Source organism: Guillardia theta (genome assembly GCF_000315625.1).
Source record: "Guillardia theta CCMP2712 unplaced genomic scaffold GUITHscaffold_60, whole genome shotgun sequence".
Taxonomy (NCBI): domain Eukaryota; class Cryptophyceae; order Pyrenomonadales; family Geminigeraceae; genus Guillardia; species Guillardia theta.
Genome location: NW_005434614.1, coordinates 140,514 through 164,911, shown reverse-complemented (window position 1 = coordinate 164,911; position 24,398 = coordinate 140,514). Strand labels below are relative to the sequence as shown.

At 55.9% G+C, this 24,398-nt stretch overlaps 6 protein-coding genes across 6 annotated transcripts in view; 4 read left to right on the top strand and 2 right to left on the bottom strand.

Annotated features, from left to right (window-relative positions):
* Positions 1 to 4,185: 4,185 nt before the first annotated feature.
* GUITHDRAFT_158222 (hypothetical protein) lies at positions 4,186 to 5,177 on the bottom strand (the record flags this gene model as incomplete). The annotated part of the gene is made up of 3 exons (XM_005828272.1): positions 4,186 to 4,287; positions 4,351 to 4,467; positions 4,608 to 5,177. The coding sequence occupies 3 exons, from the start codon at positions 5,175 to 5,177 to the stop codon at positions 4,186 to 4,188; spliced, it is 789 nt and encodes a 262-aa protein (XP_005828329.1).
* Positions 5,178 to 5,951: 774 nt separating this feature from the next.
* GUITHDRAFT_112559 (hypothetical protein) lies at positions 5,952 to 6,544 on the top strand (the record flags this gene model as incomplete). Its single annotated transcript, XM_005828271.1, has 5 exons — positions 5,952 to 6,112; positions 6,160 to 6,244; positions 6,302 to 6,347; positions 6,400 to 6,457; positions 6,505 to 6,544. 5 exons carry the CDS (start codon positions 5,952 to 5,954, stop codon positions 6,542 to 6,544), a joined length of 390 nt encoding a protein of 129 aa, XP_005828328.1.
* A 99-nt stretch (positions 6,545 to 6,643) lies between these two features.
* GUITHDRAFT_112558 (hypothetical protein) lies at positions 6,644 to 8,282 on the bottom strand (the record flags this gene model as incomplete). The annotated part of the gene is made up of 2 exons (XM_005828270.1): positions 6,644 to 6,778; positions 6,825 to 8,282. 2 exons carry the CDS (start codon positions 8,280 to 8,282, stop codon positions 6,644 to 6,646), a joined length of 1,593 nt encoding a protein of 530 aa, XP_005828327.1.
* A 403-nt stretch (positions 8,283 to 8,685) lies between these two features.
* Positions 8,686 to 13,442, top strand: GUITHDRAFT_164406 (hypothetical protein). Its single transcript, XM_005828269.1, has 22 exons — positions 8,686 to 8,757; positions 9,121 to 9,330; positions 9,382 to 9,612; positions 9,654 to 9,710; positions 9,759 to 9,781; positions 9,826 to 9,893; positions 9,984 to 10,018; positions 10,151 to 10,207; positions 10,383 to 10,533; positions 10,683 to 10,714; positions 10,767 to 10,829; positions 10,945 to 11,004; positions 11,096 to 11,155; positions 11,203 to 11,253; positions 11,434 to 11,478; positions 11,628 to 11,708; positions 11,892 to 11,966; positions 12,143 to 12,210; positions 12,423 to 12,482; positions 12,747 to 12,799; positions 13,028 to 13,089; positions 13,330 to 13,442. The coding sequence occupies exons 1-22, from the start codon at positions 8,692 to 8,694 to the stop codon at positions 13,363 to 13,365; spliced, it is 1,644 nt and encodes a 547-aa protein (XP_005828326.1). The 5' UTR covers positions 8,686 to 8,691; the 3' UTR covers positions 13,366 to 13,442.
* An 842-nt stretch (positions 13,443 to 14,284) lies between these two features.
* On the top strand, positions 14,285 to 15,199 carry GUITHDRAFT_153844 (hypothetical protein). Its single transcript, XM_005828268.1, has 2 exons — positions 14,285 to 14,639; positions 14,689 to 15,199. The coding sequence occupies exons 1-2, from the start codon at positions 14,356 to 14,358 to the stop codon at positions 14,840 to 14,842; spliced, it is 438 nt and encodes a 145-aa protein (XP_005828325.1). The 5' UTR covers positions 14,285 to 14,355; the 3' UTR covers positions 14,843 to 15,199.
* A 5,608-nt stretch (positions 15,200 to 20,807) lies between these two features.
* The window catches only part of GUITHDRAFT_112554 (glycerol-3-phosphate O-acyltransferase), a gene marked incomplete at both ends in the record, with an annotated part of 4,699 nt that continues 1,108 nt past the window's right edge, over positions 20,808 to 24,398 (top strand). The window contains 18 exons of the mRNA XM_005828267.1: positions 20,808 to 20,858; positions 21,353 to 21,380; positions 21,428 to 21,570; positions 21,742 to 21,804; positions 21,853 to 21,895; positions 21,942 to 21,991; positions 22,294 to 22,362; positions 22,405 to 22,452; positions 22,507 to 22,572; positions 22,710 to 22,759; positions 22,880 to 22,925; positions 23,108 to 23,175; positions 23,223 to 23,284; positions 23,336 to 23,397; positions 23,447 to 23,527; positions 23,647 to 23,733; positions 23,919 to 23,996; positions 24,126 to 24,203. Coding sequence (XP_005828324.1) covers positions 20,808 to 20,858; positions 21,353 to 21,380; positions 21,428 to 21,570; positions 21,742 to 21,804; positions 21,853 to 21,895; positions 21,942 to 21,991; positions 22,294 to 22,362; positions 22,405 to 22,452; positions 22,507 to 22,572; positions 22,710 to 22,759; positions 22,880 to 22,925; positions 23,108 to 23,175; positions 23,223 to 23,284; positions 23,336 to 23,397; positions 23,447 to 23,527; positions 23,647 to 23,733; positions 23,919 to 23,996; positions 24,126 to 24,203 — 1,173 coding nt within the window. The remainder of the gene's footprint in view (positions 20,859 to 21,352; positions 21,381 to 21,427; positions 21,571 to 21,741; positions 21,805 to 21,852; positions 21,896 to 21,941; positions 21,992 to 22,293; positions 22,363 to 22,404; positions 22,453 to 22,506; positions 22,573 to 22,709; positions 22,760 to 22,879; positions 22,926 to 23,107; positions 23,176 to 23,222; positions 23,285 to 23,335; positions 23,398 to 23,446; positions 23,528 to 23,646; positions 23,734 to 23,918; positions 23,997 to 24,125; positions 24,204 to 24,398) is intronic.

The window sequence follows — 24,398 nt, the reverse complement described above, 5'->3', positions numbered from 1 at the left end:
CCCCCCCCCCTTCCTGCTCCTCGTGCTCCTCGTGCTCCTCGTGCTCCCCCTCCCCCTCCCCCTCCATTTCTTCGATGCGCTTCTCGCTTTGCTCCTCGTCTCCTTCCTCCCTCAAGTTCTCTCCCTGCTCCTCCTGCCTATTCTCCTCCCTCGGCTTCTCTCTCTCCTCCTGCTCCTGCTCCTGCTCCTGCTCCTGCTCATTGCTCTCTTCGTCTGCTACACCATCTCTCCAGCCGTCCACCCGCCCTCCAGCTTCAGGTCGTCGCTTCTCATCATCATCTTCTTCTTCTCTGCTCTCAAGCGGCGCCTCCTCCTCGAGTTTGGATTCCTCCACGTCTTCTTTCCTCTCCTGCCCAACAATCGTGTCTTGGTCCTCCTCTTCGTCCTCCTCCGCTTCCCCCATCTCCCGTACACGCTGCACTGCCATCTTCTCCTCATCCTCTCCTCCGTTGGAGCTCGTACTTGCACTGGCTTCCGCGCCAACAGCATTCGTCATCTCTCCTTCCTCAATGTGCGAAGGTAGCAGCTGAGACCCTCCATCCTCCTCCTGCAAGTCTTCAACACGCTGCTTGCTCTTACTGCTCAAGTCATCCTCATCGTCCTCTGCTTCCTCGGACTTCTTGTCTTGCTGGTACGACTCGTCCTCCTCTCTTGTTGCTGTTTGAGCAGGCATATCCTTCCCCTGATCCTGCAGCAGCTCCGGCTCCTCCTCCTGTTCTTCCACTTGCTCCTTGCTGTGTTGCTGTCGCTCATCCATGTGGTCTTCGTGCGTGTCCTCTTCCTCTCCTGGTCCCCCTTCCTCCTCCTTTTCCTCCTCTCCTTCGTGCCCATCTTGTATTTCCATATCATCGTCCTGCTCTGACAATTCCTCCTGTGCCAGCAACTGCTTTCCCTCCTCTTCCTCCCCCTCCTCCGCCTCCTCCTCTTGCTCCTGCTCGCCATTCATCTCCGTGTAGAGCTCTTGCGATCCGATCTGCGGGGCATACAGCACGACATCGCGGGCGAGCATGCGATCAGCGGGGAGGATGCAGAGGAGGTTCTCCAGCAGGTACTTGCCCATAACGTCGTGAATCTCCTCCACTTCCACCTCCAGCTCTCTCCCCCTCAGGCTCTGCGCGCTCAGCTTCTGCTCTGCCTCCTCACGGGAGGAGAAGAGGGGCTTGCCCGCCAGCAGCCGGTACAGGAGCCCTCCCAGGCACCACAGGTCCATCCCCATGCTCGCCTTCAGCCCCAGCTCCTCCCCAGCTGCACAGGCTGCCAAGTCCTCAGGGGTGTCACAGGAGGAGTCAGGCAGCCAGGGCCTGATCTTGCTGGGGGTCACACCCCCCGCAAACAGCTCTCCTTCCTTGTGCCCCCAGCTCAGCCCCAGCAGCTTCCACCTCCCCTCAGCCCTCACGACCGAGGAGGCCGAGAGGTCGCAGACGACCATCCGCTTGCCGTGCAGGAACTGGAGGGCCCGTGCGACGTCCAGGAGGATCCCAGCTGAGCTCTTCGTGTCCATCCGCTTCTTGGAGCTCAGCAAGTCGGTCAGGTGGAGCTCAGGCGGGGGGAACACTATGACGCTCTGCTCGCCCTCCTGCTGGGCTTCTAGCTCGGCCAGGACGTGGGGAGAGCGGAGGATCTGGAGGAGAGCAGCTTCCTTCGTGAAGGCGCTGGAGGAGGAGGGGAAGCGAAGAAGAACCTCTCGGTCGGTTTGAAGGCAGCGGGCGAGGAAGTAGGAGGAGGAGCCCTTGACAATCTCCACGTACTCACCTCCCCTTCCTCTTCCTCCTCCTCTCCTCTTCTTCCCATCGCTTTTCACCTCCTGCATGCGGTACCTTCGCATCACCAGCCCCTTTCCTCTCCCGGTCTTCCTCAAACGCCGGGCGTATCCTCGACCCCAGTGACCTCGCAGCACCGCCTGCACCCGCACAGCAGCCTGCTCCTCCGCTCTCCTCCTGCTCTCTTCCATCCTCTGGGCCTCCCTGACTGCATTTCCTCGAGCTCTCCGCTGAATGGTCAAGGCTGCTCGCTCCTGCTCCTGGTCCTGGTGGTCAGCGATGCGAGACTGATTCGAAGTCTTACCCTCCTCCTCTTCCCCGCCAGGAATCTCGACCGATGCAGCCTTCTCTTGACCGCCTGCGATCAGACGGTCAGGATAGGAAACTCGCCGTCCTCCACCTACAGCAGCCAGTACAGCCTGCGCTTCCTCCTCTCCCATGCAGACCGCCTCCTCCCTCTTCTCGGCCCTCCGTCTCCTTCGCTCAGCATGCCCCCGAAAGATCCTTTGGATGTCAACAGCTGCTCGCTCCTGCAGCATCTCCTGCCCGTCCTCCCGAACGGCTCCCTCTAAACTTTCTCCTTCCTGACTCGATGCTTGCGAATCTTCGCAGATGGAGGAGACGTTAATGGAGTTCGCCCGCTCCTTTAACAGCTCTGCCGCTAAGTCACTCGCTCCCCTCCCCTCGATCCCTCTCGCTCCTCTCTGCACCCCTTCACTCACCATTGCGGACGTGAAATCCCCGATAGAGACGCTGAATGAGAAGAGCAGCAGCAGTCTCCTTGCGTCGGTTGCGAGGAATCATTCTCGATAACGTCACTTCCTTTTCTCCTCCTCCTCCTCCTCCTCCTCCTCCTCCTCCTCCTCGCTTGCTTTGTTTTTCTTCTCCTTTTCCTTCCCTTTCTCCTCTTCCTCCTCCTCTTCTGTGACGAGAGGTCGCCGGATGTCGCGGGGCCTTCCAGGCTCCTTCCTGTTGTCCTGCTGCTGGCTCTTGAGCTGCTCTGGCTCGACGTCGAAGAGGAACAGGTGGAAAACGTCCTTCCCCAACCTGCTCAGCTCGGACAGCGCCAGCTCCAGCGCCTGTAACTCCTTCACACGGGGAGCGAGCAAGAAGACTATGGGGACCTGTTGCGATGATATGGTAACCAGATCCTCCTCCTCGTCCCTCCACTTCATCCGCATCCTCCTCTTGTACTCTCCTTCCACCCCGTCGCTGAGCTCTTGCAGGCTCATGTTGTGAGAAAGCATCAAGACTGCAACCGAACGTGTCAACCGACCAGCATACGAAGTCGCAGAGAGGGAGGAAGAGAGATGAACAGACGCTTGCATGAAGCAGGAGAGCGACGATTGAGTTTGAGGTTGAGCAGATGATCATGTAACGCACCTCGTACGTCTTCTCCGTAATGGCACTTGACCTTAAGATCACTAGAGCTCGAGGACACCAGCGAGTTGTTCAGAGGACTTCCTCCTCCTCCTCCTCCTCCTCCCAGCTGCGAGAGCGACTGCTCCAGGAGCTTCACGCGCTGCATCAGGTTCTCGCGCTCCTCCATCGGTTTCAGCCTGATAGGTTTAGCTCCTCCTCCTCGTCTTCCTTTTCCCTCCTCCCCAACTCCAAAGTGAGTAGCCGGCACGTAGGTCGGATGATCCATGGCAGGGGAAACAGGAGAGCGAGGTCCAGCCAGAGACGAGCTTGCTCCCCGCCTATCCTCCTCGTCTATCGACATGTCGTCGAAGTCTCTGCAAGAGCTACAGTCATGTCTACCCCCTTCCACCCATCTCCTCCCTCCTCTTCTCACCTCTCTAGTGGAGCACTCACGGCCCCTCCGCGCTCGGGCCTCCTCTTCACCATCGACATGCTCGTTGGAGTCCTCGGCCCCATTCGTTCGCTCCTCCCCTCTCTCCCCTCCCTCCGTCTCTCCATCTCCTCACCCACTTTATCCTCGCTCTCGCTTCTCCTCTCTCCGAACCCTTCTGCCCAGCGCACAGCCATCTGCGTCCTCGACTCTCTCCGGTAGGGCTCGATGCCCGACGAGTCTATGGGCCTGCGGGAGGAGACCGGGGCCGAGCCGTTGCCGGCTCCTCGCATATCCGAGAGCGTCACTCGCTTCCTGCCTGGAGGTGTAGCAGGGGCAGATGCGTACGAGACTGGAGGAGGGACGGATGTAGCACCTCCTCGACTGTGAAGTGGCAGCCTTGGAAGCGTGTGGCTTTGTTGAAGACGACCGTCTCTTCTGATCGGCTCCTCCTCCTCCTCCTCCTCCCTTCGACGTCTCTGAATCATCTCATGCTCGCTGATAGTGTGAGACGCCATTGCTTTCCTCTCTCGTGTTCCCTTCACTGTGGGCAACAAAGCTTTTTTCCGTGAAAGTTTCTCCTTCGCCTGCAAAAATCACAGTCATTCATTCTCCTTCCTACATCCTACTCATCTACTCCTGTTGAATTCTTCCCACCCCCTTTGTACCCATCTTTCTCAAAGATCTCTTCCCTTCCATCCCCGCTTTCTCAATCCTCCCCCCCTCCTCCTCCACCTGAAGAAACGACTGTGTGATCGCGTGTGTCTTGGGATGTTTTGGGCCCCATTGGCTCTCTGCCATCTTGACTGACTCGCTGTAGGATTGGATCGCCGCGTCCCACTTTCCCAAGTGCTCCTGCTCCACCGCCAAGTTGTGATACGCTATCGCTAGGATGCTTGCTTCCTCCATCGCAGCCTGCGGGTCAAGTCAACTGGGGGGGGAAACGTCGAGGAGAGGGGAGATGAAGAAGAAAGGGGGGGGGGGGGGAGGGGGGGGGGAGGGGAGGAGGAGGAGGAGGAGGACCAGAGGGAGGAGGACAAATGTTCGAAACTCACTTTGCCCCCCTTGCTCTTCTTCCTGGCGACACTCTGCTTCAACAGCTCCAGCGCACACTGCGCATGCTCGAGAGCCGGTGCGTGTCTTCCGAGCTGAGAGAGGGTGGCGCATAGGTTGAGGTGAGTACCAGCTGGGTTGTCGACCTCCTCCGACGAGAGCTCAATCTTGAGGGCCTTGTCCAGGTACTGCAGCGCTGCGTGGAGCTTCCCCCTGCGCTTGTAGAAGCAGCCGAGGTTGTTGAAGGTCACAGCCCTCAGCTTCAGCCGCGTCTTCTCCTCCTGCAGGTACCCCCGCGGCTCAGTCAGCAGCTCCGCCTTCTTCAGCAGCTCGTACGCCTTGGCGTACTCGTCCTTCTGCAGGCAGTTCATCGCCAGAGTGTTGCAGGACGTGGTGAAAACTTGGCAGGCTCTCAAGACTTCCTTGCTGTCATCTCCGTAGATCTTCTTCCTCAGCACCACCGACATCTCCATGTAAGGAAGCGCGTCAAGATGTCGTCCTTCTCGCTTCAACTGCGCGAAAGTCCGTTCGCATGACAGCAGCTCCTCCATGCTCGATCCCGCCGGCGTCATGCTGTCGCTCTCCCCCCGGAAGATGCTCTTGGTCACAGGCGTGGCTCTACCGGAGCTCACGGGGCTGGAGCGACCGGAGAGCTGCGGAGTTCTGCCCAAGGACATTCTGAGATCGATGCGACCCAGGACTGAATCAGGCGAATCTGCCTACGAAGAAGCACCCATGTCGATGCCTCGTTGGATTAAGAGTGCAGGCTGACAAGACATCATTGTAAGATACATGGCGGATCTCAGTTTCAGACGTGAGCAGTGCAAACCACCACAAGTGGCGCTACTATCGAGAATGTTCCCATGGTCATGTACCTTTAGTCCTATTTCTCCTTGTAACACAACACAAACACACACCTTAGCTGCTCTAATATCAGCCTACAGCTCTCAGACAACTCATCGCTTTCCTTCATCCTACTTGTCACCTGCTCATAACGACCCTGACTCGCCTATCTGCCAGAATGACACCCTGCTGTCCCCCCTATCCTCTTGGTCCATACTGCTCGCATCCCACCCAGACACCACTGTACGCGTTCTCGTTTCCTTCACTCTCTGTCACTATGTCTCTCCTCCCTCCCTCCCCTCTCTCCCCTCCCCTCTCCCACTCTCCCTCCTCTCCTGTCTCGCAAGGCATTGTCGTTGGTTTGATTCAACTGACTGTATGGCACGGTGTCGCTTCGTTGATCCAAAACCTATATCACATTTCAGAGGAGGTGTGAGAAAACTTTCACTCTCAATCGATATTTCAAATTTTAAAGGTCTAATTTCACTCCCTGAGTCGCTGCAATGAATGCCCCTTGGGCGACTATCCTTGGGACCGTTGTCATGATGGCGGCGATGATGGCGACAGCGAAGATGTCAATGAGAGGAGAGAGAAGAGATTTGACGACCATGCTTGCACAATCGCCTCTCCCCTCGTCGAAAACTGCTGGCAGTCATCCTCATTCGTATGAGAATAACTAGGCGACTTTTAATGCTTGACTGTGGCATGCAGGGTCAGGGCTCTTGCGGCCGCACAGAGAAAGATTAAAGAGCTGGAGAGCTCGAATAAAAGTCTGAGATCTAGGATCTCGCACTTGGTAAGGCCATTATGTTGTATGTCTTGCTGCTTGTTCATAATCGGGTGCTTTCACAAGGAGTCGATAAAGAGGAGGCTTCACAACTCGCATGGAGCTCTCAGAGGTCATCTATCTTCGTGTTGGCCTTCTTAGAAAGTGAATGGCTTCTCTGCCAGGCAAAAGTGCGAAGCATGCCAAGGGAGGCGTGACGTGCATGCCGCCCTTCTGTGACAGGTGATGAGCCTTGGAGTACTGGGGGAGTGCAAGCTGACGGTTCGCAGGAATGATTTGCCATCGGTTCTCTCAGGCTACCTCATGTGAAATAGTTGTACACTAGTAAAGATTTTCAAGCATGGACATGTGACCGTCTAAGTTCTTGTTACATGCGAATCAAGGGGTAAGCTTGAATCGTCGACTACTCTACGAGTACCGCGTGATGCTCAGACCTTGTCGAACTCGAGGGTCTGCAGTTGAGGGCTTGGCAACGCTGCTGCTCTTCTCCGCCTTAGCTGCAGCATTCCTGAGCTTCTTCTTCTCTCGAGCTTGCGCCTTCAGCTGCAGTCATGTCAGTGTGAGACGGCTAGCTGCAAGTGGACAGAACCTGTTTCGCTACTTCTTTTCTCATCTTCTTTTCCTCAGCTGTTTCCCCACGTCGACGAGGACCAAGGTCTGCTGCTGTCGACGTGCAGATGCTTGCTTCGTCATCTGAGTCGGTCTCGCCATCCTCCTCTTCATGAGCCTCGACCGCCTCCTTGGTAACGTGTGACTTGGCTTTCTCGTCACCTTTCATGAGCACAGGCAGGCCCTTGCGGTCGAGCAGAATCTTGGTAGCTCTCTTGGAATCTTCGATCACCTTTGGACGGTTGTAGATGTTCGAGTAGGTTGAGAGTATGGATTCGCAGTCCCATTCCTGCTTCTTCTCTACCTCCACTTCCTCCAGACTCTCCTCACTTTCCTCCCCTGCTTCCAGAGCCAAAGCACGAGTTTTCTCCCTCAGTTCCTCGTCCTCTTCTTCCATTTCTTCGAAGCCTTCCTGAAGGATCTGTCCTTCGGATCCAATGTTCAGGTTTGAAGATATGTTCCCCGTAGGAGCTGCTGTTCCATGGATGTAGGATTGCAGAAGGTTGTAGTAGTACTCCTCGTCTTGTACTGCCGCATTTGGAGGCTGACAAACTTCTTCGGTCAGCTCTCCAATGTTGTCGTCGTCATATTGCTGCAAGAACACTTCGAACCTCTCGTCAAGGAGACGGAGGTCTCGTGGCTGAGACAGAAGAGGATCAGGCTCATCATCACCTTCGCCGTCCTCGCCGTCATTTAACATGTGGATGAAGTCATCATCTAAATCTCCTTGCTCAACGACTTTTCCTTCCTCTATCAGTTTCTTCCCTTCGTCCACCCAGTTCATTGTTTTGTCCTCCTCCAGAGCTGGAGCTTCCTCGTCGTCAGTATCTTGAGAGTCCAAGGTTGCAAGGACATCTCTCGCTGGCTTCGGCGCATCTTGGAGCATGCGAGCTGTCTTCTTCTCCAGCTGCATCTTGAGCTCCGTTGGAAATTGAGCATCCAGTCGAACTCCATGTCCTGGGTTGCGGAGATGCTGCGTGTAGTCATAACCATCATCGGGCAAGCCAAACTCCTCGATGTCCTTCCAGAGTTGTTTACGACGTTCGGGAGCAAGGTAAGACGAGGCTGTTCTTTTTGACCATGAGGTGTACTCTGACTTGGCATCTTCGTCCGTCCGTTTCCATATTCCCGGCTGAATTTCAGGAGGGTCTGCACCCTCTGCATCATCGAACTGGTCGTCATGATCATCTATCACTCCCTCTTCGCCTTCATCTTCCTCTTCCCATTCTTCTTGCTCTAAATCTTCCTCCTCGTCTCCAGAATCTGATCGATAGGGATATTCCTCTTCATCGTCGTCAGAGAAATAGTTCTTATCTCCATAGACCTTCGCCAGTTTCCCAACACCAGCGTTGTCGCCTTCTTTCTGTTCATCAGGATGCACAAGACGATAGACCGTTGCATTCTTCCTGTCGATGAAGGGTTTGCTGTGTTTACCCATCCTCGACTCTCGTTGAGTAACGACTTTCTACCCCAGTTGTACCTTGCTCTTGTCCTCTTGTCCTCTTGTCCTCTTGTCCTCTTGTCCTCTTGTCCTCTTGTCCTCTTGTCCTCTTGTCCTCTTGTCCTCTTGTCCTCTTGTCCTCTTGTCCTCTTGTCCTCTTGTTTTCTTGTTTTCTTGTTCTCTTGTTCTCTGGTACTCCGTCTTCTGTTTTGTCCCGTCAGTCTAGCGCATCACCGCACGTGCCTTTTAAAATATTTATTGAGACCCTTTAAAATATTTATTGCCCAATCACTGAGACGGCCCGACGGGCCCGGAGCCCGGAGCCGGCACCGGGTCTCATCGTATAATTATGAAATTTATATGGATTTATATATAATTGGTACATCACTAGGGGGTCTCGAGGACAATGGGCGGCCGTGCGGCCACCGCGGTGGCGCTGCTGGCGATCATGCTGGCGATGCTGGCGGGGGAGGTGAACAACCGCCCTCCTCGACTTCCTCCGCCCTACCTTCCTCCTCCCCTGCTCCTCCCTCCCTCCTCCCTCCTGTCTCATCCTTCTGGCCCCCTTGCCCGCCATCCTTCATCTCTCGTGACCTGGTTACCCCCATTCCCCCCCCGTCCCCCTCCTTCTCACTCCCGCCCCCCACCCATCCTCCTGTTCTCCCCTCATCTACATTCCCTGTCGTTGTTGCAACCTAGTTTCCTCACATGGCATGATGCGTTTGTACTTCATCATCCCCTAGACTGGGTTCAAATCGCCTCAAACGTAATCAGTCCCTGCTTCATGCTGCAACTGCCACCAAGTTTCAACTCTGACTTGACTCGAACTTGACAGACTTACGCGCAATATGGCGGTCGCGGCGGATACTACGAAGACGACGACATCACAGATCGTGCGGTGGAGTACTACATGATGCAACAGCAGGTCGAGGGAGAGGAGGGGAGGACGAGTGAGGATTCTGACGGGAGGATGAAGGCCCAGCAGCAGCGCATGCAAGAGGAAATGATTCGAAGAAAGCAAGAGGAGGCTGAGCTAGCTCGTCAGGTACGAAGGGGGAAGAGAGAAAGTACCCTGTGTGATGCATGTCATCTTCAGGAAGCGATGAGGAGATCACAGCAAGAGGAGATGCGGCAGGAAATGATGAGACAGGAGGCCATGCGGCAGGAGGCCATGCGGCAGGAGGCCATGAGACAGGAGGCCATGAGACAGGAGGCCATGCGGCAGGAGGCCATGAGACAAGAGGCCATGCGGCAAGAAGCTGTTCGGCAAGAAGCTATGCGCCAAGCGATGCTCGAGGCAGAGGAGGAAGAGATGCTCATGCAGCAGGTAGAGCTTGCGCTGCGTCTTGTTTGAACTGATGCATGCAGCAGGCATACGCGCAGCAGCAGGCATACGCGCAGCAACAAGCATACGCGCAGCAGCAGGTGAAAAGTGGCGGCTTGTATGGAGTAAACTGACTAGTGGCTTGAAAGGCCCAACAGCAGCGAGCGAAGAAGTGAGGAGGAGGAAGAGATGTCAATTGCACTGACGACTCTTCAGCATCCACGAACAGCAGTTCCAACAGGCGCAGCAGAAGCACCAGGCGCAAAACGCGGCAGCTGTTGCTGGTAAGACGAGGGGAAGCGAGAGACCGACAGGAGGGAGGGACTAGAGAGGAATGATGAGGTGGAAGTTACAGCAACATTGACAACCCGTAGGCTCCATGGATGATGCAACCACGCTTGCAGAGAAGGTGCGGGGAGGAAAGATCCGCAAGGACCGGTGGTGGTGGAGGAAGGAAGGGGTGGAAATGGTGGGGGGGAAGGACGTGGAGGAACGAGAGGACGAGGGGAGTGGAGGAGGAGGATTCACGTTTGTGTTGCAGGGCACGCTCCTGATGTCAAAGGGACACTACAAGAACGCGCTCGTTACCTATGACAAGGTTTGTAGGAAGTGAGGCGGGGAAAGGGGACGACGATGCTTGCGAGAGAGAGAATAGGGAAGGAATTAAGGGAGGAAGAGGCATCAAACATGCAAGAAAGACTGAAGGGAGAGGAGGAGGGAGAGGAGGGGCAGAGATGGAGCAGACAAGCAGGAGACTGACGCTGCTCCTGCAGTGCCTGGCGATCCAACTGAAGCACCTGGGCGACCTTCATCCCATAGTCGCTCACACGGTTGACCTCATGGGCGTCGCTCTCCTGCGCGTGGGAGCAGCTGAGGAGGCGCTGGAAACCTTCGAGAAGGCTGCCTACATCTATGAGAATTCAGGTCCTCCCTCCCGGCACCTTCCTGCTCCTCTTTTCTCCTGACTTCTTGGCTCCCGCCTCTTCCCCTTCACTCGTTCTTGTTCCCCTCCCTCTTTCCTTGTCGCACAGCCACTTGCCTCCTGTTCTTCTTTAGCCCTCAAGCTTGAGCAGGTCAAGGGGTTCACCCGGACCTCGCGCTCACGGTAGGCCAGCAGCTGGATCTTTCCTGGGGTAGAGGCTCTGACTACTTCTTAGCTTATGCACGTGGGTCAAGCCTATGAGCTCGAAGCTGAGAACGTCCAGCGAGTTGGACCGAAGGTGAGTAAAGGACCCTCGTCGTCTTCGCTTCGCCGCTAGCAGCTCTCGCTGCTCCTGCCCTCCCCCCTCCTTCCTCCTGCTCCTTGGCTCTCGTTGCTCCTCATTCCCTTTGCAGAAAGAATGGTTGCGACAGATCGAAGAGTACTCGAACCAAGCCTACGACTTCTATGAGAAGGTCCAGGATCCTCCTGCTCGCCTTACCTCCTCTCTCGCCTTCCCTCTTGCTCCCCTCGCCTTCCCCGGTGCTCCCCCTCACCGTCGTACAGGCCCTCGAGATGTTCCAAGAAAGGGTGGAAGGCAACGAGCCAGACCTCGACGTAGCCAATGTGAGAGGAAAAGAGAGGAGAGGCCGTGGCTGATAGCGTGCACAAAGGTCGTCCATGCCATGGGCAACGTGCATAACATTCGCGGCGAATACATGGAGGCAAGTCAAACGGGGAGGAGAAGAAACAGGGAGGGGCGAGGGAGGAGGGAGGAGGGAGAGGAGATGGAACAGGGAGGGAGGAGGGGAGAGGAGGGAGGGAGAGGGGAGGAGAAGGGAGGAGGAGAGAACGAAAGGGGAGATGTGGGAGGAGGTCGGGGAATCGTGACTAATTTCCATCAGGCTCTCCGCAAGTACAAGTACGCGCTCGAACACAAGGAATGTCACGTTGTCCCTTCTGCTTCCTCCCTCTCCCCTCCTCTCCCCTCCTCTCCCCTTCCTTGTCCTCGCCTCTCCCCTCCTCTCCCCTCTCCCCTTCCTCGTCCTCGCTCAGTCTCTGTCCGATCTTCTCCCACCCCGTGTGACTTGTGCTACAGATGAAGATTCTCGGGGAAGATGACCCCTCGGTCGGGTGGACGAAGAACAACATCGGCAATGCTTTCAAGGGACTTTATAAGGTGCAGTGCAAGAGAGGGAGGGCAGATGAAGGAGAAACGGTGGAGAAGGGAGGAGCACGAGAGAAGAGAAGATTGGAATGGGGAGAGGGGAAGTGATAGTCGAGGAGGGAGGCACAGCAGATGGGGAGGAGATGACAAGGCAGAAGTTGGATGGGTGAGGAAAAGGAGCTGACGGGACTTCAGGTGGACGAGGCGCTCAAGTGGTACAACGAGGCATTGAGCACTGTCTCGAAGATATTCGGACCGGACCACCCGGAGGTGGGAGGATGAGGATGGGGATGGGGATGGGGAGGAGGAAGATGAGGAGGAGGAGGTGGTGGTGGTGAGGAGGAGTAAGGTTGTGAAGTGCAAGGGAGATAAGGGAAGGGGAAGTGAGAGGAATAGAAGGAGAGGAGAATGTACATTTCGAGGGCCATATTTGACGTACTTGACAGGTCGCACATGTACACTGGAACATCGCTCTCTGTTATCAAACCAAGGGCGAAGTCGACGCATCCAAGAGGTCCTGCTGCTTCCTCTCCTACTCTTTCCCATCCTCCTCTCGCCACCTCGTTGACAACCACCCATCTCGTCATCTTCATCTCGTCATCTGCATCTCGTCATCTTCATCTCGTCATCTTCATCTTGTCATCTTCATCTCGTCATCTGCATCTCGTCCTCTTCATCTCGTCATCTCCCTCTCCTCGTCTGGTCGGCTCTGACCGGCAGCTGCAGGAAGCTCGGATGGCACAACTCCTGGCCGTTCAAGTTTTTCTCCGCTGCTACCAAGAAGAGGTCTTTCTCGTCCTCCTCGTCCTGCTCCTGCTCCTGCTCCTGCTCCTGCTCCTGCTCCTGCTCCTGCTCCTGCTCCTGCTCCACCTCTTTCTCCTCGTGCTCGTGCTCGTGCTCGTGCTCGTGCTCGTGCTCGTTCTCGCCCTCTCCCTCTCTCCTCTCCTCCTCCCTCTCCCTCTCCCTCGTCGTCCTCGACTTCCAGCACCACCGCTGAATCTCCCCCCTTGTCTCCTGTTTCTGCTGGGTGTTCACATACATGTCCTTCAGGATTGTTCATGAAGGCAAGGACTTCGAGGCTATGGTAAAGCATCTCAATCATGGTATGGCTCTTTCTCCTGTGCTTCCTCTCCTTCTCCTCGCTTCCTCTCCTTCTCCTCGCTTCCTCTCCTTCTCCTCGCTTCCTCTCCTTCTCCTCGCTTCCTCTCCTTCTCCTCGCTTCCTCTCCTTCTCCTCGCTTCCTCTCCTTCTCCTCGCTTCCTCTCCTTCTCCTCGCTTCCTCTCCTTCTCCTCGCTTCCTCTCGTGTCCATGAGCTGACTGATGTCAACAGCTTTCGACGTCTTCGTCAAGCGCCTTGGTGAGGATCATGTCTCAACCCAGCGCGCCACACAGGTGATGGACGTCCACACTCTCCCTCTCTCCCCTCGCCCCCATCCTCCAATATCACAGCATCCTCATCTACTCCTGCCCCTGCCCCTGCTGCTCCTGCTGCTCCTTCTCCTCCTGCCCCTGCCCCTGCCTCTGCTCCTGCCTGTGCTCCTGCCCCTCCTTCTCCTCCTCCTCTTCCTTCTCCTGCTCTTCCTCCTCCTCCTGCTCCTGCTCCTCCTCCTCCTCCTCCTCATTCTCCTGCAGGCAATCATGGCGGTTCGCGAGCTTGTCAGAGACTAGTTCGACCGTTAATATCTGTAACCGTTTGATTCCTAATTGTGTAACGGTAACCGTTCAATGTACAACCGTCTGCTGCTGTTGTGCCAGTCAAGGCAACCGTCTGACCCACTACCCACCCCCATTACTCCCCTACCCCCTAAGAGAAGCCCCATCAATGGGGTATTTAACCCCTCACTTTTCAACCTGGACCCCTTACCAGAGTGTTAATCACCCCCCTAGCTACTTAAGATTACCCCACCCCACCCCACCCCCACCCCCATAACTCAGGGTCTATTCCCCCAGAACCTGTTCCTTGTTTTTGATTTCTTGCATGGCGGGAAGAGCGCATGCTCTGAACTGAAGAGGAGCAGCAACAACGAGCACAACACTCATTCCTTCCTCTTCATATACTCTGATACATCATCCTCTTCCTCCTCTTTCTCGTCTTCTACCTCTCCTTGTCCTTCTGGGTGTGGCCTGGTTCTAGTCCTTGTTCTGACCTCCCTCTCTCCTGACCTCTCTCCTGAGCTTCCCTGCTGTCCTCCCTCCCTCCCCTCCATCTGACCATATCTTGATCCTGATCCTGATCCTAATCCTTCTCTCCTGCTCTTCTCCACCCCTCCTGTTCTCCCTTCCTCTCGTTCTTGCTCTCATCCTCGTCCTCCCCCTCCCAAGAATTTTTCCCTCGCATTTTCTTCCATCTTATGAATCTCCTTCTCCTGCACCTGCTAAGTCAGACAATGCAGCTTCTGATGCCATCCTTCTCCTCATGTTCTCTCCATGGCGACTTTTTCATTCTCAAACCTGTTTGGCTATCCTCTCAGTTTTGTTCTGCGCCCCATACAACCTCTTGTTGTATGGATGCTGCAGTCCTTGCTAGTCACTATTCTCTCACCATACCCTTGCATTTTCCCGCTGATCGTCTGATTGGTTGTCTGGCAGAGGCATCTGTGCTACAAGAATGCAACATCGTGTCTGAACCCGCACTGTGAACCCTCGAGTCTTCAAGTCATGGGCTGGACTCCTCTGCATACAGCAGCTAGAGATGGAGATGCCAAGCGCCTCAAGAGATGCATAGAACAGATCAAGTGGCTCGACCCCGTTGATATCAACGCCCAGAGCTCGCAAGGACACACTCCTCTCCACATGTGCGCGGCCAATGGTCACGTGGAGGTCATGCAGTACATCCTCGCTCAGAAGGATTGCGATAAGAACGCTCAGACGAAGTTAGGGAACACTGCCCTGCATCTCGCTGCACTGAACTCGCGGGAGCCTGCGTGCAAGATGCTTGTCAGGTGCGGGCTGTTGTTGTCGCTTGCTACCAGTGACGCGTGTGCGATGCAGCCATGGAGCTGATGCCAAAAGGAAGAACCAAGCCGGACAGACAGCAGCTGACCTCTGTCCTGCTGAGAACAAGACGTTGCGGCAGTTTCTCGTCGAGCAGAGCACTGCTGAGAAGCCAGAGGATATGGAGGAGGACGAGGAGGGGGAGGTTTAAGGGTCTTTAACTGCCATTTCCCTCTCGTTCACAGCGTTGTCTTCTTGTTCTTCTCCCCCTTGGAGCACTTGATGATCATCTGCCAAGCCATCAGCTTGACTTGACTCGCTCTCACGGTTGACCTGCTCGAAGAATGCAGCATCGCACGCCTTGGAAAGGAACCTGAGATGAGGATGTGATGAGGAAGAGGTGAATGGAGATGAGGTAGGGAATTTTACGGATGATCGAGCGCTTCGGCGCTGGACATGCGATGTTTGACGTCCACCTGGAGAGAAGTTACACAAGACAAGGGAGGAGAAGCGAAGTTTGTACTTGCAGACAAGCCTTGTCGAAGCTGAATACACTCTCGTCAGCTCCATCGCCTCCATTGTATTTTATCACCTTATCAGATCCTTGCTCCAACGCCCAGGGTTGTCGAGCCCCGGAATGCCCTTAGCACAGTCAGTGAGAGGAGAAGAGAATGAGCGAACGGGGGTAGCGAAGGGACGCGGCAGTAAGAGGAGGAGCACCTTGGTCGAGATGAGGTACATGGCGCGGAAGACCGTCTCCGTGAAGTATGGTCTGACATGCACATCATTACCTCTCTCCCCCTCCTCTCTCCTCTTCTCTTTCTCTCTCTCCCCTCCCTCCGCTTCTTCCACTTCCTCACTCCCCCCTTCCCTCCCATCGTTCTCACGGATTCTTCTGTGCGCATTCTCGCAAAACGACGCCCGTCGACCAGACGTCCACCTGCCGCTTCGTCACACGGGGATGAACAACTTACAGGAAGAGTAGGAGGGAAAGGATGAACGTCTGGATGATCGTTGAGCACCTTGGTGGTGTAAGGCTTCTCTCGGATGACCTCAGGCGCCATCTGCGAGCATCAGCGTCAACAGTCCTCGTCCCTGTCCCTCCTCTCTGTCCACCTCCTCCTCTCCTCTCTCCCTCTCCCTGCTCTCTCCATTTCGTCACATTCCATTCCCCTCTCTGTCTTCTCCCTCCTTTCCTCCTCTCTCCCCCACCCTTCTACTGCTTTCCCCCTTCCTCGCCTCCTCACCCAGTAAGGAGTCCCGAGCACGGAGGAGCGCGACTGGTTCTCTTTGGTGAGCTGCACGCAGAACCCAAAGTCTGCGATCTTGACAGTCCCGCCGGCCCCGACGAGGATGTTGTCGCTCTTGATGTCGCGATGGATGCGGCTGAAGGAGTGGAGGTATGCCAGCCCTTGGAACGTCTCCCTCATCATGTACGCGATGAGAGACTCGTGCTGTGCGCTCTTCCCCTCCCCGCCGTACCAAGACTTCCATCCCCTGCCGTTGACGTCAGCCTCCCCTCCAACTCCTGCCCATCGTCCTCCTCGACTCACTTCTCCAGGATCTCGTTCATGGCCCCATACTGCATCGCCTCCATGACGACCCAGACTTTGGTTCCTCCCAGACGTCCAGACCAGTTGTAGGCATCGATGTACTCGACGAGGTTGGGGTGGCTGCTGACGCTCATGATCTGAATCTCGTTCTCGAGCTCCTCCAGCTCCGTCTCCTCGTTCATGGCGAACTTCTTGATCGCCACTCGCGGCCATCGCTGAGCAAACGATGAGAAGGAGAAGGAAGAGAGAGAGGGAGAGGAGAGGGAGAGGAGAGTGGAAGGGGAAGGGGAGGGAGAAGGAGGAGGAGGGTGAAAGAAGATGGCGAAGAACCCTTACATCTCTCAGCGCCTTCTCCTTTGGCTGTCCCAGATAAACAGCTCCGCTCGACCCCTTGGCCAGCTTTTGCAGGGTGTCCCAATGCTTACGGGGGTCGACGCCGTTCTTGATCTTCGCCCTAGAGCACGAGACGTCAGTCCTCGTCTTCCCCATTGTTGCAATTCACTTGGAAGAGGCCACAGCAGTGAACTGCTTCTGCGTCGGCAGCTTCTGCAGCGTCAAGTTTCCTGCAAAGGGTTGAGGGAGAGCAAGAGGTTGGAAGCGCAAGGGACCGTCTGCTCCGTTGATGGGAGGCGGCGCCTTCTTCTGCGAGTTGAATTCTGCATATCGGAGATCTCCCGACCGAGCGGGCGAATTGGGCGAGTCCAGAGCACGAGGAGAGAACATGGCTTGCGTGCGCGGGGAACCAATGTCAGAGTCCGACATAGGAGGCACCCTCCTTCCTCCAAGAGGACTGAACATGGCGTTAGAGAGCGGCGTCTGAGCAGGCGAGCTCTGGCATGAGGTGGAGTTTGTATTGAACGAGTAGTTGATCATCCTGGTGGACTTCCTGACGTCGCCTGAGGAAGGAGAGTCAGAGAGGGGGCGGCCACTGGACAAGTCCACCTGATTGCTCGTCTCGAGACAAGCGTTTTTCAGCCATCTCCTTCAGCGCCTGTGTGGGACGTCAGCCGGCTGCCTCCCGCGGCTGCGCGAAGACCTGGAAGAAGGTGGACTTGAGCTTGGGCGCGGAGTCGAGGATGGCGATGACGACATCCTTATGGAGCTCGAGGAGATCGCAGCTCTCCTTGCAGACAACATCTGCTGTTCGCTTTGCGATCACAAAACTGCAAAGAATTAAAAGTCAGTTCAACTCTTTTCCACCTCATCTTACTTCTTCTCCCCTCCCTGAGGGTCTTTTCCCAACGTCCCTCCTCCCTTCTTCCCTTCCCCCCTCCCCTTTCCTCCTCCCTCCTCCTCTACTTCCCTTCTCTTCACTTACCCTGACTGTCCCATATATTGCGCACAGTGGGAGACAAGTGCGATCTCCCCGAAAAATTGACCCATCCTCATTGGTTCCAGTTCGTGACCGTTGACCACGGCAGCAACTCTGCCCGAGTTGATGAAGAACATAGAGTCTCCAGGGTCTCCCGCTCTCAGCACGTACTCTCCAGCATTGAACCGCCTGCACGATACCTTCAGGGCCATCTCCACCTCTCCCCACCCCACCCAACTCCTCATCCCTCCTCCTCCTCCTCCTCCCTCCCTCCTCCCTCCTCTTCCTCCTCCCCACCTGGGCCTCAGCTGGTTGGCGATTCTTGTCAAGGTTGGCTTGTCCACCATCCTGAAGAGCTGGAAGGTCCTGCAAACGCGTCAGCTCCTACCTTGCAGTTGCACAGGTACCTGAGGGCCTCAGTGTCCAGACCTTCGTTGGTTCTCAGGATCTGCAGGACGAGCTCTGGGTTCTCCATGACGTCTTCTTCCGTCATGCCTACAAGGCTGTCACATACTGATTGAGGACAACACCGGAGGTATTGGAGGAGAAGGACAAAAGAGGGAAGAGGAGGAGGAGTTCTTAGAGGGGAAGAGCTCGCGAGGAAGGAGCACAAGTGTTTGGCAACAGACCTGCAGCTCGCAACCTCATCTTCTGCTTCTGCGTGAGCTGGTCGAAAGTGAGCGTCTCCTGCTCCAGATCCTCCGCTGCCTCCTTCAATTGGGAGAATTTGATCCCTCGGACCTGCTCGCCAGTCAAGCCAAAGAGAGCAACTCGGGGATGAAATAAGGCGCAGCTACCGATGCTCTAGCAGTGGCGATCGCGTACAAGTTCTCGTAGAGGGGGTCGCAAGAACACAGGACGGGCAGCAGGGCTTCCAGTCGCAGCTCCATCGCCTCACAGTCTGAGTTGCAAACAACGGTCGAGCTGAACGCTGTTGAGAGCATCACCTGCCATCCTCCCGTGAGCTTCTTCCCTCCCTCCCTCACCCCCCTTCCTCTCTTTCTCCCTCCTGCCTCGTGCAACGCGATCGTCATGCTGCTCATCTCCTCGCCTGCAACTCCTTGCTCGCTCCCTCTCCTACACTGTCACGCTCTCACCTTGCCCTGCATCTCTTGAAACCGAGCAGCGGCATTCGCCATGAGCTCCGCGGACCCGAGGAACTCTCCCCTACCCTTGTCGGCCATTCTACGACCGTCGGGGCCATAGCACGAGACGCTCCCGCTCATGAGGAAGTAAAGGTGCGTACAGGCAGCTCCATGCCTCGCGATCGTATGTCCCTTAGCAAAGACCCGCGGCTTCAAGAGCGATTCGATCTGCTGGATGACCTGCGGGTCAACCTTTCGAAGCAGCCCGAGGCTCAAGAAGCTCTGCCGCGTCGAGGCGTCAGGCCAGATACCGAGGGTGCTTGTCTCCTTGGCGTCTGACGACTTTCTCTTCGACGGAAGGTTCAGGTCACGGATCAAAGTAATGAAGAGCATCTTCTGCTCAGTGGAGATGAACTCGCACTCTATGTCGCTATGCTCGTTGCTAAGTCGGATGATCAGCTTGTTCGGGCTGTTCTTGTCTCCTGAAGTCATTCCCCAGATCTCAGAGATCACAATTCTCTTTTTCAACACGTCGGTCTCAGGGTCGTACACAGACAGCTGTGCCTTGTCGACATCCACTTCTATTCTTCTCTTCACCTTCCGCAGGAATCGAAGGAACTTCGTCACATCGAAGGTGTAGATGCTCTGTGGCCAGAACCGCTTGTTCTCAGTCTTGGCAGCATTCTCGCCCTTAGGGCTGTCGTTGTCTTGCGGCTTGAGGATTTCCTGGAAGATCTTATCCGACGAGAGTCGACGGGGAGCAGACCGATGCGAGGGGCTGGGGACAAGATCCGTCTGTACATGGTTGGGTCGAGCGGACTGGTAGCCGCTCTTCGCGTGCGACCGGTCGTCAAGTTGCAACCTGTTCATTGTAAGAGGCGGGGAGGTCTCAATAGCTCATTGAGATCAACATTCCCAAGACATCTCAAACATTCATGCTCTGCTTCACCGCGCCTCCTATCTCCTGCAACCATGTCGAGTGTCAGGATACGGAGGGTTGAACGCGATTTTGTCCCCTTCGTCGTCTCAGGACTCCAGTCAACCAAACATAAGGTTTGAGGGACGAGACTTGTTCCTCAAGAGACAACCCATACTTTCTCTTTCTTTGTTGTCATCTATTCTGCCTCACCTGAAGCCCTCTCATCCAAGTCTGAGGATGACTTGTATTCCACTCTTTCAACTCTAGTAACTCATCCATTCATCATTTCTTGAAATCCTATGCCCGGACCTCTGATTCCTTCTTCGGGAGATCTCTGATTCTCTCGTTACGAAAATTCTTCCACACACTGAATCAAAGCTTCTTCCCTTGTGCTGTGTCGAACCTGCGCTATGTCCATGTCTCCTTGTCTTGAAAAAATCTTAAATCGATTTCATGCTACAATTTTCTCTGCCTGTACCCTCATCTCGTGAAATCTCCTCAACATAATCATATGAGTCTTCCCTCATCCCCGTCCTCTACCTACTTCTTCTACTCCTCTCCTCCCTCGTTCATCCTCCTCCCCTCCTCTTCTACACTCTTTGTGGCCACACTACGACAGCGGTATCGCTTTCATTGGGTATCAAACCCCTCTCACCCCTGCCTAGTTTTATCCTTCTTTGCCTAGTACCCCACCCTATCTTATCAAGCCGACAAAACTTGACACCCCCATGTTCCCCTGTCTTCACCCCCATATTTCCGCTAGTAGTATCTGGGATATCAGCGGCCCACCACCTACATGTGGGTACCCACCCCCCACTCGGAACAAGACAAGGTTCAGAGTGACTCCGGTCAAAGGGACATAATGGCCGTTATGACGGTTACAGATCGGTGATAACCGGAAAACAGGGGTGTCGCAGCTGCCGGGATATTGACCTACCAGACCGTTATTCGACGGTTATTTATTCGGAAAGTTCCCCGGGCCGGCGGCCGATTCATGCCCGGGCCCGGCAGCTCCGGGTCCAAATAACCCACCCCCTTAGGGTCGGGTGGGTTGAAGCTGGATATGAGGGTGGGGGTATTCGAGTTCGCAAGCAGGGGTCAGTTGCCAGCAAAAAGCTCTGATGGAGTGGGGTAGGGGTAGTTGTAGTTTGGTAAGAGAAAGCAAGTATCTATTGTAGGGGTGGTTTTGCCCTAAAACTTGGGGGTCAGGGTGATCCCGACATTCGGGACTTGAGGCATAAACAATCCAGGAGGGGTAGGCTCGAATTTGATGCGGTCCGAGGGGTGGGGGTGGTCTGGTTGCGATCATGGCCTCCTGGAAGGTGGCTATGGCTATGGCCATGGCCATGGCGGCAGAGGTAAGAGGAGGAGGAGGAGGAGGAGGAGGATAAGAGAGAGGACGAAAGGTAGAAGATGAAGAGTGGAAAGAGAGAGGAAGTCGTTGATGTTGCAGCTCTGCTGGAATTATGAGATAGAGCAGAAGCAAGTCAGGCGATGAACACTCCAGGATCCCTGATGGAGCTGTTTGCTTGCACCGAGGGTGTCAGCAGAACCTGAGGATGGGGATAAGGAATAGAAGCTACTGAACGAAACGAAAGAAAGAGGATAATGAAAAAAGGAGAGTGCAGAAGACGCTCTACCTTTAGCACGGAGGGGTAGCAGCGACTCGAATCGTGCAACGGACTTCCTGTCATGACAGCCGTCAGGATATGCCTTACATCTTATAGTTTGCGTTATAGAACGAGACAGAGATAGAGTAGTGAAGAGTGTGTTGAGTGCTTGCCTGCGACCGCAACAGTGACTGAGAGAGCGGTGGTAGGGTATCTTCACCTTGTAACCCTGTTTGCTTCAGGCCTTCTCCCCCTCGTCTCTGTTCTCAGGTTTGAGGATGCATGCGCTTGCTGCACCATCTGACAAGCTTCTTCAGCTCACCATGCCAACGTTGCCTCCTTCTCTCGCGCGGAGAAGTCTCGCTACTCCCTCCGCGCCCCTCGCATGGTGGCGTCGCCGGCTGCGAAGCTTTCGACTGAGAATCCTTTCCGACCTGCAGCTCGCAAGATCGGCGTGCAGGTGATGTAGAGCGTTGACGAGAGAGGAGGAGGAGAGGAGAGAGGAGGAGGAGGAGACGAGAGAGGAGGAGGAGACGAAGGAGGAGAGGAGAGAGGAGGAGGAGACGAAGGAGGAGAGGAGAGAGGAGGAGGCTCACGTGAGAGGAGGAGGGGGTTGACGAGGTCTTGTCAGACTCAACTGCGAGAAGAGTGCCAGTTCATGCTGCCCAAGGACGAAATGCCGCTGGACAAGAGGGTGCGAGAGAGAGTCCGTGAGATGCTACTTGGGTGATGTTTGCTCAAGATCGAGAAGTACGTGGCGGACGGAGAGCTGCTGAAGAGTGATGGTATGTGCTTGCACTCGAGGAGAGGAGAGGTCTGACCAGCTCACAGGAGACATCATCTTGAACTGGTGCCAGAACTACAAGGATGCGCTATCCAAGGTGCTTCTTCGGGCGGGAGGGGAGGGGGGGAAAGGGAAGGAATAGGAAGAGAGGGGAAAGAGGAAGGAAGAAGGACAGAGGGTAGAGGAGGAGTTCGAGGAGGTGAGGGCGGTGTGTGTGTAGTGGGGGGTGGGCACAGAGGGGAAAAGAAAGCGGTGGAAAGCAGGGAAGGGGAAGGAGGAGGAGGAAGAGGGGGAAAGGGGAAAGGGGGGTGACGGGGGGTAGGTGGAGGGGGTGGCGGGAGGGGTGTCGAAACTGCGGACGAGGTAGTGTGTGTAGTCCTGACTTGTTCTTGTTGTCAGGCCCCCGCCAAGGTGGATGAAGACAAGAAGTTCGCAGTCGATGACTACTTTGCCACCCTCACCGAGCTGGTGCGAGCAGCTGGTGGTGGAGAGGAGGCTGACAGGGAGCAGGTTCGTAAGGAAAGGAAGCGCCCCCACTACTTCGACAGCAACAACAAGGTACGCGGGACTCTGATGGACAATCAGCTGGCCTTCGGTGGTGACAGCGATCAGGTGACGGGCAAGCACTACGAGCCGCACAACTATCATCACTCCGACAGCCAGTTCTTCAACTACCAGGTAGCAGGGGGGTAAGGAGGGAGGAGGAAGATGGAGGAGGAGATTGAAGGAGAGAAGGTTGGAAGAGATGGGGCTAGTTTGGGCGGCAGGCACGGTGGCAGGATCGTGTAGTTTGGTATCCTCATGTGCTACGTTAGGCCTTCGGAATCGACTTCACGAGGCCTCTGGTGGACTGGGACGAGACGAAGTAAATTCTCCTCATGCTCCTCCTCCTCCCTCCCCACCTTCTCCTGCTCCTGCTCCTGCTCCTGCTCCTGCTCCTGCTCCTGCTCCTGCCCCTGCTGTGCCTGCCGTGACTCGCTCGAAGGATCGTCGGAGCACACAACCTGCAGAAGATCAAGGCGCAACTCGAGGTGACGAGAGGGAGAGGGCAAGGGAAGAAGAGCACAGTAGAGGAGGTGGTGAAAATTTGCGGTGGAATGCCGGCGGATGGAGGTCAAAGAAGAGGAGGAAGAGGAAGCGGAAAGAAGTTGGGGGGAGGCGGCGGGAGGCGGGATTGGGAGGAGCCGCGAAGGGTCTGACATGAATGGGACAGGCTGGGGAGAACGTAGTCTTCCTGTCCAACCATCAGTCTGAGAGCGACACTCACTGCATCTTCACCCTGTTGTCTCCCCTGCTCGTCCCCCCTGTTCCGTGACAAGCTATGCCAGCCTTGAGGACCAGCTGGGCCCGGAGTACGGCAAGATCGCCTCCCAGATCGTCTTCATGGCAGGTGAGTTTTGACACCCTCCTCCTTCCTGCTGGGACCTGACGGCCGGGGCAGGTGAGAGAGTCCTCCGCGACGCGATCGTCGTCCCCTTCTCCCGCGGCTGCAACCTCCTCACGGTAAGTCCCCAGCAGAAGCTGCAGCTGGAGTCGCTGACGAGCGAGGAAGGTCTACTCCAAGAAGCACATCGACTCCGAACCTGAGCTGAAGATGGCCAAGATGGGACACAACCAGAAGACCCTCAAGAAGGTGTTCCTCCTCCTCCTCCTCCCTCCCCCCCCCCCCCCTCCCTCTCCTCCTTCCACCCCCCCGTCCTCCTCCTACTCCTCCTCCTCCCCCGCCCTCATTCTTGTGCTCATTACGTGCAGCTTGGCGAGATGTTCGCGCTGGGCGGAACCTGCATGTGGTTCGCCCCGTCCGGTGGGCGTGACCGCCGCAGTGCCGAGACCGGCAAGGTAGGAGGAGGGAGAGAAGTAAAGAGGTTGAGAGGAGGAGAACAAGGACGAGGGAGGAGCCAAACATGAGGTGGAGGGGAAGGGAGAGGAGGAGGAGGAGGAGGAGGAGGAAGGGAGAGGCAGTGGAAGAGGAGGAGGGGGATGGATGGATGGATGGATCGAGTTGAATCTGACTGTTCATCAAGGTCGAGTTGTCTCCCTTTGACCCCAACGCGATTGAGATGGTGCGACTGGTCGCTGAAGGAGCTGGTGCCCTCAAGAAGGTGATAAAGCTGTGGTGGTGATGATGGTTGTGGTGGAGCAGAAGGAGGAGGGAGGGAGGAGGAGGAGGGAGGGAGGGAGGCGGATGGAGGAAGCAGAAGCGATGCGGCTCTAACCTCACTGGCTCGCAGACTCATTTCTACCCGATGGCTCTCGCTACCCACAACATTTTCCCACCCCCTGCTACTGTCGGAGGAGCCATCGGCGAGGTCAGTGGCTTCCTCCTCCTCCCTGGCTCCCTCCTCCTTCCTCCCTCCCACCCCCCCCGCCACCCCCTCCCTCCCTCTCTTCGTATTCCACCTCCTCTTCCTGCTCCTCCTCTTCGTATTCCCCTCCTCTTCCTGCTGCTCCTCTTCGATTCCCCTCCTGTTCCTGGCCAGCAATGTCCGATTCCCCCTCCACCT